This window comes from Biomphalaria glabrata, chromosome 15 (assembly GCF_947242115.1).
Source record: "Biomphalaria glabrata chromosome 15, xgBioGlab47.1, whole genome shotgun sequence".
In the NCBI taxonomy this organism is placed as follows: domain Eukaryota; kingdom Metazoa; phylum Mollusca; class Gastropoda; family Planorbidae; genus Biomphalaria; species Biomphalaria glabrata.
This window is the reverse complement of record NC_074725.1, coordinates 17,287,726-17,299,575: the sequence shown is the minus strand read 5'-3', so window position 1 is coordinate 17,299,575 and position 11,850 is coordinate 17,287,726. Positions and strand designations below refer to the sequence as shown.

At 35.9% G+C, this 11,850-nt stretch overlaps 1 protein-coding gene across 1 annotated transcript; it reads left to right on the top strand.

Annotated features, from left to right (window-relative positions):
* Positions 1-786: 786 nt before the first annotated feature.
* On the top strand, positions 787-10,077 carry LOC106064914 (uncharacterized). The gene is made up of 8 exons (XM_013223579.2): positions 787-1,357; positions 2,864-3,122; positions 4,359-4,545; positions 7,369-7,546; positions 7,762-7,851; positions 8,127-8,237; positions 9,077-9,187; positions 9,681-10,077. The coding sequence occupies exons 1-8, from the start codon at positions 1,099-1,101 to the stop codon at positions 9,833-9,835; spliced, it is 1,350 nt and encodes a 449-aa protein (XP_013079033.2). The 5' UTR covers positions 787-1,098; the 3' UTR covers positions 9,836-10,077.
* The last annotated feature ends 1,773 nt before the right edge of the window (positions 10,078-11,850 follow it).

The window sequence follows — 11,850 nt, the reverse complement described above, 5'->3', positions numbered from 1 at the left end:
GCGTGTGTGTGTGAGAACGTGGGTTTAAATATATCCATGTCAGAACGTACACACGTATTACAGCTCGCAAACTTTCACCCAGCATAGATCGTCTAATTAGGACAATGACTTCTCCCTAATGGCTGCTGCTGAATTAATCTTGGTGGTGTTCACGTTCACCACATGGCAGACTTCGTTTGCAAGTAAAACTGCATGTCAACTCGTCATTTACAAGCCTTTCCTTGTTCTCTAATGACAAGAACACAAGCAATATATCGATACAATAAACGGCAAGAATGAGTGCAGTATTTCACATGACTAAACAAACCCAGTTACGATATGCGTATTTTTTCCGCATCTAGTGCAGACAAAGCCGTTGTCTATTTGTTTTCTTTCCGTCTTCTGCGCCTGTCTTCAATAATATATACATATATATTAGCGAAATACCTCTGATTGACTAACTTTCTACTATAGATGCTCAACTGTTTGGCATGAAGTTTCTTTCGCCACCTTTGTTTCCAACCGTTTGACCTAGTATGTATCTATTTTTCCTGAAGTTATCTTTTCTTCTGTGTTTGTCCAATCCGTCTTGGTGAAACATTTGCAGATATGTAGGTTAGGGTTCCATTTTTACTTCGCTTTTGTATTTCCTTTCATAAACTTTTTTTTACGAGCGTATCACGATGAGAGCGGGGAAAATACTTCATACAGCAGATGTTGCCATCACAGACCTATTTATATATATAATATATAGGTCTGTGGTGGCCATTCCTTTACTTCAACATGAAACACGATTTCATTGGTAGTGGCTCACTTTATTAAAAAGTAGTACATACCAAGATTGCAGTGATGTCATACATTTCTCAACTGTCTCTATACATAGTACATGGGGAAAATCTTCCAATGTTCACTCTGGTTGTAACCGGTCCTCTCAGCCAATCACGATAGCTGGTAGCTTCTAGTTGAGAGCTTCAGATATTTATGCTGTCAATGCCGATAGCTGTCTGTCTACCTACATTTCGGAACCATGGATAGACCTGTCTTTCCAATAATTTTTTTTGTGTGTAAATACTTCTCAAGCAAATCCATATCTATTTTTTGTTTAAGACACTTTATTTAATGTATTTAAATATAGGTTCACGGGTCTCCGTGACGACTGCTCCAAGTCTTGCCAACGTTGTCCAACAAAGACTACTCGATGCGCTGGCGTCGATCTCGGCGCCCTATGGACTCAGATCAGGAGACTCCACCAGTACTCACTCTTGTGGCAATATTCGAGAAGTTCCCCAGAACCTGCGGTTTAGCTGGCTGATGAAACCTAAGGGTCTTCCTGCATATTATCAGAAATATACCGAGGCTTACAACATACCCGTACTAGGTAAGGTACAAATTTAAAACAAAATCTCTCCTGTATTAACTGATGGATGACAAAAGAAACGTTTTTTTGTTCGTAAGTGCAATTTTTTAAAATTAATTTAGTTAACAGAAACTCTAAACTGAACACTCCGTGCAGAATAAAATAATTCATTCCATAGTTTTGTTTGTTTTTGTTGTACTCGTGTTTTCTAAAACCAGAGGCACAGGCCAAAGCTTAAGCTGGTAGTTACTGAGTCATCCACAACTCTTGTACTTAACTACCTATCTAAAATAGAGACGGAGTTTTCCTATCTACCAAACTCCCTCCTTGGTGAAATTCCAATTGTCTTTTTCTGTCCATTTTTTTTTTGTTTTGTCCCTATCGTAAATAAGACAAGTAAAGTTATTGTTAAATTGTTGATATTAGTTGTTACAAAGCATCTATCAACTCACTCTGTCTGTCTGGTAAAAAGTTTGTACACGTTATGTCTCCCACATCCAATCTCGGATCAAGCTGAATTTTTGCACAATTATTTCTGTTACATGTCAACACAAGAATAATTTTAAAAAAATCAATTACATTATTAATTATTATTAGTAAATTATGTTGTTTTGTATCTCCAACAAGGGAAAGAAATCTTCCTTGACTGATAAAGTGATATAATTTGAATTAGTCCCTTTTATTGTTTGTTTTTAAAAAAATTAAATAACTATAAAAATATTTTCATAAACATCTGCCTGGCACAACGGTTTCCGTGTTGGCTTGAGGAGGCTGAGGAGACTTTAGCTCTCGAATTCAGGCCGTTTTTTGTTAAATAAATAAAAAGCGATGATCCAGATACCCTTTCTTCTCAGTGGTAGGATCGCAGCGTATTGAGAAAGCTAATAGCATAAAATTGCGCTCAACAAAACAATAGGTAAAAAAAAATTCTAATCGCACAGATTTATTATTGCTAGTCTAGATCTACCGGTATTATAAATTTAATTACACGACTGACCCAAACTAATGGATACAATTAATATAAGCTTTGTTTTTTTTATAAGTATTTTGTTTTGTTTAATTGCAAATTAGAGTGACTTCTTTAATTTTATGCATTCCCGAGATCATTTTAATCAATTATTATGTTTCCATGTTTTAACTTAATATACTAAAGATATAAGCACTGCCATACTCATACCATTACAAAATACGTTTTACAAAGCTTATATCAACTCGCTCTGTCTGTCTGCTACAAATCATATACACGTTATTTCTCTTACTTCCCATTCTCGGTCAAGTTGAAACTTTGCACAATTATTTATTGTTAAAGACAATGCATGAATTAATAAAAAAAAGTAACCAATTAGCTATTTAATTAGTGATAAGTTTTTAATTAAATGTGTTTTATAAAGAAAAGGGGAAATAAATTTTGCAATATTGAGCGATATGACAGTAATTATGCGGTTCATTCGCTCATAAAATCTCTGTTTTTTTTTTTTTTAAAGTAGACCTATTTTTTAAATATACTTTTCTTGTTTTGTTTTCTAGGCAGTGCTAATGTTAGTGACAATGCAATGAAGAGAGCCTGCTATGTCCTAAGATTTTTGTTGGCTGATCACTCTGCCATGCGACAGTCTTTCTACAAGTTGTTTGGTCGATTAGTCGTCATTGGTGCAAGCGAAAAGGTGAACGCTGTCCCGGAATATAAACTCCTCCCAGATTCGTGGAATAACAGAACTCGCGGATTAGGAGGAACGGAAACTCTTCCAGTGTCTTCTGGGGCGGAAGAAAATCTTTTATGTTATGGGTTTGTCTTTTTGTTCATTTTCATTATACCAAATAACAATTAATCAATATCAATTAATCTCACTGGCAGGATTCTAGTTTTTTATTATATCAATTCCTAATATTAGCTTGCAAACTCTTCATGGGCTCAAAAAAAAAAAAAATCTGAGTGGAAACGGCTCTAGAGGTTTTTCTAGAAATTTGACTGATAATGTATATCTTTTGGTAAAAAAAACCTATCCAACTGATCACACAGTGAAAATTCTGGTTTGACCGTTATGATTTTTAGCGGCCCCTGAAAGGGGAAAAGACGCTATTAGTTTTGTGTGGCCTGTCTGTCCGTCTGTCCATCCCGTTTAGATCTCAAAAACTATAAGATAAAATGAAAATTGGACATCATGATATTTTAGATCATTCAACGCTACTTTTTTCTATTCCGAAAATGAACCATCTAATTTTAAAATTATATATGCAAGCAGATTTTTCAAAAACTTTCGGGGAGGTGACTATCTTTTAAAAGGTCATGGACTTCTTCATTAATAACTCAATCAAGCTTCATTATAGATTCGTGCATTGCTACACAAAATTTGCATCTAATGTCACAATGGTAGAAGTGTCGATTTTGAGTTTGTGTTTCCACACAAACTGTCTTTATAATCTTGTTTATAATATAATTATCTTTAAAGAAAATTTGGCTAAAGTCTTTTTATTTTAACACGGCTTCAGCGGGAATTCCCGCACTCGACTCGGACGTTTCTTTGTGTTCAGTTAAGAGTTGAGTAAATAAATAAACGTACATGAGTATTCCGCTCATGGTCTTGGTGTAGAAATTAGCTGGACTGTTTAAAAAAAACACTTCATTGTGCAAAGCTCAGTGGAGAGTCTTCTTGCAAGAATGTAGCTTTCAAAGAAAGAAATAGATTGAAGCATTATTGACCACCATCAGTTGCATAAAGGAGAAATTGATTTAATTTTTTTTATACTTGTTTTTCTTAATCTAGTCAAAATTTAGAAACACTGGAGGATTGAAACTTTTTGCTGTTTTTTTTTTTTTACAAAGCTTATATCGACTCACTCAATTTCTTATATTGATTCTTGTATTGTCAGGTAAAAGAAATAATTATGCAAAATTTCAACTTGATCCGAGATGGGTGTGGGAGAATAACGTGTACAAACTTTTGGCCAGACAGACAGAGTGAGTTGATATAAGCTTTGTAATAATGAGATAAATCTTTGCTACAAACTATTTCATGACAAGGTCAAGCCAAGATGTCTACTACGAAGAAGATATCCTAATCCACGAGTTGACTCACGGTCTTCACTTCCTGGGATCCAAACACGTCATCCCTGGCTTTGAGTTCGCTCTGGATCTCGCCTTTGAGAAAGCCACTCGCCTTGAATTATGGAATAATACTTATAGTGCTGACTCAGTGGACGAATATTTGGTAACAACACGCAAACGTAGTCTCTTTGTAAAATTCCAAAATAATCATTATACATTTTGTACATTATTTGTATAGTTCAGGCAGGTAATATAATATTCCTTAAAGAAGTAAACTTATTTTCTTAAACATTAAGCAAAATTTATTGTTATAAATGATTTCCTATTCCATTGCCCTGTTAAGTCAGAATATGTGTAATTTTTTAAAAGGAACTCATATTTATGAAGATAAATGTCTTGTGTATGACCTATCCTCAATTATGGTTCTGGAAAAAGACTTTCCGTTTGGTCAGGTGCCTAGAGGGCCACTAGTTTAAGTAATATTAACCACTGCTTCATCATGTGTAGATTATGTACATACAAAATGCATTCTTTATTATATTAAAAAAAATATTCGGTATATTTTGCGTACTTTTAGATTGTATGTTTTATATTTATTTTATCATGGGCGTAGCCAGGATTTTTTTCGTGGGGGGGGGGGTGGGGGGGTGAATTTTTTTCTCCCCCCCCCCCGACCCCCCCTGCGAAAAAACAATTATATCTATTTATGTGTGTGTGTGTGTGCGTACAAAATCTTTATTACATTCTGACCCTTCACTCTTTCGGAAGACGTTTATTGTGCCTTAGAATAGGTTCTTCCATGAGTTAGTGGAAAAATTGTAGATTCTCCGCCATTACTAGCAAAGGGGTCTGGGGGAGCGCTAAAAGCTCCCCCAGCGCGGGGCTTCGCCCCGCCGCCAAGCACTATTTCTGATATTGAAAACCAACAAAATGCATATTCTGAGGTATCTACAGTGCATTTTCCTGCTATTAAAAAGTTTTATTTCAAAAACCTAATGTGTTATTCTTACTGACTAAGACCCTCCCTCGTCGTTCGGCGCATTTGCCATCAAGCTGTTTTCATAAAATTGTAGACTCCCCGCCATTACTAGCAAGGGGGTCTGGGGGAGCGCTAGGAGCTCCCCATCGCGGGGCGAAGCCCCGCCGCCAAGCACTATTTCTGGTATTGAAAGCCAACAAAATGCATATTCTGAGGTATCTACACTGCATTTTCCTGCTATTAAAAAAGTTTTATTTCAAAAACCTAATGTAATATTCTTACTGACTTAGACCCTCCCACGCCGTTCGGAGCATTTGACGTCAAGCTGTTTACATAAAAATCTGTCACTGGTAATGTGTGAAGCCTCTTCCCACCTACTATGAGGACCTCCATGAATGAGTGGCGTCAAGTTGTACTAGGATATCATTGCAACTCTTCTTATGCTTAATTCATTTTGTCGGAGAACATGTCCCGCAAACCTCATGCGTCGTTCTCTCACAATCTTACTAAGGGGTCGACTCCCAGTTCGGCATAGGATTTCCTTGATTTAGACCCGATCTCTATAACTGACTCCTAAAATCTGTCTTAGCCATCTTTGTTGAGCTACATTTAGTGTTTTTCGATTTCGGTAGATGACTATTCACTGCAGTTTATTAATGGAGCCCTGCCACTGGTAAAAATGTGTAACCTCTCTTGAATACGCTCTTGGAATTAAGTGACTGTAGTTTGCTTTAGATTTTATATCGAAAAGAGAAGTTTTAACGTCAAAATCTTCTGTTGTGGGTTTTCCACCTCAAAATGCTCTGTAGGGGGATCTTAAACTCAAAACCATTTGGAGGGGTTTTAAACTTAAAAAAAAAGCCATCTGTAGAAGAAGGGTTTAAACTCAAAACCCCCGATTGGCTTGGCTACGCTCAAATAATTTTAGTGTGTAATTTACTGCTTTTTTTTATATTGAAGATGTATTTTTAGCACCAAACCCCTCTGAATGGGGGTTTAAACTCAAAACCCCTTTCGGCAACGTTCATAGCATTTTGAGTGCGTAATTTGCTTTTTTTCTTACACTAAAGATGTATTTAAATTTATCCTCAAACCCCACTGGAGGAGAGTTTAAACTCAAAACCCCTTTGACTACACTCATAACATTTTTAGTGTATAATTTGCTTTGTTTTTATTATTAAAGAGGTATTTTTTACCTTCAAACCCCGCTGAAGTGGGGTTTAAACTTAAAACTGAGTCAAAACAATTTAGCTACGCTCATAACATTTTGAGTAAAAAATTAGCTGCTTTTTTTTTATATTAAAGAGGGGGTTTATCGTAAATTTTAGACGGGGTTTTAAAATCAAAATCTTCCTTAACTGTGCTCTTGGAATTAGGGGATTTTCGTTTGCATTTTTTGGTTTTGTTTTATAGAAGAGGGGGAGTTAACTGCAAAAACCCCAGGTAGGGGGTTTACAACTCAAAACCCCTGGTAGGGGGTTTTAAACTCAAAACCCCTAGTAGTTTTTTTTTTAACTCGAACCCCTCTGGTAGGGGTTTTAAACTCGAACCCCCCTGGTAGGGGTTTAAAAACTCGAACCCCCCTGGTAGAGGGTTTTAAACTCGAACCCCCCTGGTAGGGGGTTTTAAACTCAAAACCCCTTTGGTTGTGCTGGGGCAAGTGATGGTTTAGTATTAAAATCTCACCTAAAATAAACAAAATCAAAGCAAAAAATCAGTCACTAAATTCCGACTCCCCCCCTTCGGGGGGGGGGGAATTTCATTTCGGGGGGGGGGGGGGTTTGAACCCCAAACCCCCCCCTGGCTACGCCCATGATATTTATAACATGATTTTTGGGGATTAACAAAACCGTTTGTATAAATGTTATAAAAAGTATACTGTCATTTTACTATTAATTCTGTAATCGTCTATAGTTTTAAAAATGGAAAATTTGAATTAAAAAAAAAGGCCTACATTTGTAATTCTTAATGTCACCTCAATGATATCAGTAGCTTGATATTGAACAGGCTGAAGGCGTCCAGAGCTATTTCAGTTTCAATGGCTTCAGAGACCCACCAGATGGCATTCATGGTCCCATAAATACCCCCGAGAAACTACTAGTGTATGACCCTTCCTTATATAAACTGGTACAGCTTATGTTTCCATGTCGTAATACATTCATCAAGAGATGCAACTCAACAAGAGGTAAGATTGTCTAGACTTGTGCTGCGTTTCTTAAATGCTAATTAAACTTTAACTAATTTGTTCTTCTTAAAGAAAAATCATTCAACGCCTTAGAAGCTCGCATCCTGGAATAAAAAATTTAAATAGCAAAGTTGTTTTTAAAGCGGAGTCAAAAATATTTTAGTTAATTTTGAAAATGTCAACAAATAGTTGTGTAATCGGAATACATTTGACAGAAGCAGAGAATTCTCAAGTACTGACAATGAATTGTGATCGAACAAGACAATACCAAGTGAAAATACATGAGCTGGCAGCTCTGTCTGGACGTGAGTCCATTTTAGGATTAAGTTAAAATTTTGTTTGATTATTCGTAGTCGATGATAATACATCATCAATAAAAAAAATAACTAATTGGTTAATCAATTAGTGGTAATTAATTAATTTAGTTTTATATAGAATAAGGGATCTTTTTCCTGCAGTATTGAGATATATGGCAATGATTTTTGCTGTTCTTTCTCTCCAATATATTTTTATATTTTTATTGTTTTTTTAAATTACGTTATAAAAAATATTGTAATAAAGTATTGGTAAATCGTTACAGAACCCTGTCAAGACAAAAGCAAGTTTTGTACAGATTGGGCTTTACAAGGGGAGTGCACTAACAATCCTAGTTATATGGAGGACAATTGCTTAAAGAGTTGTCTGTGGTGCAGTACGTATGATTTTTAACTTATTTCCGGCAACGATTCATGCTTCTAAATGTTTTGCACACACATTTTGCTCATAGAATTATCATTAGCAACCTCATCTTTTAATTGCATCATCATGTGCACCATTTGAATAGAAATAGCATCACGATACGTCATTCTTAATAATAACAAACTTTCATGGGAAGACCACCTTGGAATTCTGACAAAGAAAACAGCCCAGCGACTTTTTTTTCTATACAGACTCAATAGCTTTAAACTAAGCAAGAAGATCCTAGATACTTTTTACGGCGCGACTATACAAAATCTGCTAACATACGGAATAACTTGTTGGCAAGGCAACGCTTCATCTAAACTGTTGCGACGTTTAGAAAACATCAGAAAAAGGGCATCAAAAATTACACTCACAACATTGCTATATTTAAAGGAACTTTTTGAACAAAAGTGTCTAAAGAAAATCGAAAAAATCTTGGAAGACAACGGCCACCCGCTCCATCAGAACTACGTCAGGTCGTCGCGAAGTGGGCGACTGCTGTCAATCAAAACAAGAACAGAGCGATACAAAAACTCGTTCGTACCTCACTCGGTCAGACTATATTACCGCCACTCGTTGATCAGGGAACATGAAAAGCACCAAGATGCCTGTGTGTAGTCGCTGAATGAACTCTATGTTGTGTCTGTTCTGTTGTATTTATGTGTATGTTTCTGTTGTGTTGTCTTTATATGAGAAAAGAGTCCTTGTAATAACAACAAATTTCCGTAAGGATCAATAAAGCAGTCTTACTCTTAGTCTTATCTGACTAAGTTGGACTTCAACTAATTGCACTTATTCAACTCTTCGCAGAACCTTGTCAAGACAAAAGCAACTTTTGTACGGATTGGGCTTTAAAAGGGGAGTGCACAAACAATCCTAGTTATATGGAGGAAAATTGCCGAAAGAGTTGTCAGTGGTGTAGTAAGTATAATTAGTAATATCTTGTTTCTGGTGACGCTGCATGCTTCTAAATGTTTGCACTTCATCCATTAATTGAACCTTTATCTACACTTTTTCAATAAAAGATAGCAACAAAATACGTCAGTCTTATCTGACTAAATTGGATTGTAAACATCAACTAATAGTACTAAAGATACACGTCACGTGGTATGTGCTCCGAACTGTTGTTGGGTGGTCTCGATGGTCTCGGTCCAAACCATGCCCTCTGCCATCCCCCGTCGTACTGCGAGAGGTTTGGGCTAGGATGTAATTATGATTAAATCTGAAGGAACATCCGAAACATGTAAAACAAACAAACACATAGATCTATAAAGAGAGGGAAGGAGAGAGAGAGACAGACAGACAGTCGGATAGATAGATAGATAGATAGATAGATAGATAGATAGATAGATAGATAGATAGATAGATAGATAGATACTTAGATAGATACTTAGATAGATTTATTCGATTTCAGACGTGAAAGAAAATGTGACAACTTCACAAAACACTGTCAATAAAAACTGCATTGACCAGAATACTTCATGTCCAGATTGGGCAGCCAGTGGGGAATGTACGAACAATTCTGAATACATGAACATCAACTGCAAGCACAGCTGTGGCATTTGTTAATGAAAATATCTCGTGGATCTGAAAAATGAGAATTAATTCTATTAGTTTGAATATTTGGATTTAAGAGTTCATGACATTATTAAGAAAATATTGAATTTCAATGTGTAATCAACAGGATTAATTTCACATATTGTAGAAAAATTAAAAAAAAACATATATAAGAGAAAGAACTGCACATTAATGTCCCCCATCTCGCAATACTGTACTATTTATTTCCTTTTAAAAAAATTATTACTACTATTTATCTGTCAATTCTGTAATCTTTATTTCCTTTCTTATTTTGAAATAAATTAATTAATTACACCAAATTAATAATTATTAGTTCATTTTTTCATTGATTCATGTTTTGTTACGGACAATGAACACTTGTGCTAAGTTTCAACTTGATTCGAGAATGGGAGGTGGGAGAAATAAGGTGTGCGAGTTTCGTCTTTTTTTTTTTACCTGACAGACAGAGTGAGTTGATATAAGTTTTATACAAATTAAAAGTAATCCGTCTAATACTCGGAATGTGCCAAAAGTTGCGTCAAGGAAAAGGTTTGGGAAACATTGACCTAGGTAAACATCAGTGACATTTTTTTTTCCAAAGTCAAACGTACGGACCAAGTTTGTAGGCTATGTTTGATGACAAATTACTGTACCTGCTTATATTACATATATTAAGTTCATTAGTTCAATGGTATTGTTTCATTCCCTGACTGGCAGTGTGCCACTAGAAACATATAAAACACCTGTAAAGAAATTAAATAATTCTAGGCTGAAACAGTGGCGTAGCTAGAAATTCGCAATCATTTGGGGGCCCTGGGAGTGGGGCTTGATCTTTTTGGGGGTCCCTGCATTTTGCGTAATATTTAATATTTAATGAAAGTGGAGTTCCTGCGGATTTTCAAATTCTCCCCCTCCCTCCTCCACCCCAGCTACACCTCTGTGCTGAAATGGAATTGTGAACATTGATAAGAATGTATTTTTTTTTTTTAAATGGATAATTTTTTTTTACAAAATGTATATAATTATCAAAATAAGAAGTATACCTAAATACCTGGCCACCAGAATTTACTTTCCCGTACTCTTTTGAATGAGCATCTGTAATTTATAAGACAAGATGCATTATCTCATACAATTTTCAGCATCTGCTATAGCATAGTATCTGATGTAATTAAGGATTAAAGCAAAATTGTATATGGATAAGTTGGACACTTTGGGATATAATATTATATGCATTATGTGAATTGGACTCAACAAAAGCCATAAAAATGTATGTCTTTATCTAGTGGCAGCACTTGTTTGGTGTCACCCGTTGCAGTTGGCTCATGGTTTCACCCCCCCCCCCCCCTTCCCTTTAAAAACTTCTTTGTTGAACACAAGAATCTAATTACATACATTCCGTTAATTGTTACATAACTGTAAAAATAAATTTATTTTAAAACTGGTTTGCCCATCTCTGTCCAAAACCAAACAATTTTCTTGTTATGACTCTTTAATCAGCTAGAGCATCTGGGGGCAGCACTGTAAAGCTCCTCCAGCTGGGCCGGGCAAGGGGCCTATGAGCCAAGCGTTTCCCTGCATTTGGAAAGACATTTAGTCAGTAGCGCATGTATATTTACGTAATGGGCTTCATTGTCCTAAGTTCAGCCTCGTGTCTAGTGAGACATCTTTATAAGGGGTAGGGGATATGTTCGTGCTGAAATATTTCCACTGCACGATGGCACTTAACGGTGGAGAAATGAAAATAGTAGATTCTAGAATCACGAATGCAAAGATCCATTTAATCGATCTTGTTACTAACGTCTCGTTAAAAAAATTGCTTAGAAGATGTTTTTTTCCCCATCAGGGTTTCTCCCGGTGTGGCATGCACTTCCTAGTGACGCCACTGGTTTTTTTTTGTTTTTTTAAAACCAATATACAAATTAGTATACATGCTAATAATACAATGAAGCCTTTAAAAAATGTCATAAATGCCAACTTTAAAAAAAAAAAAGGAATTAAATGAAGAAACAGAACGTAAGCCTTTTGTG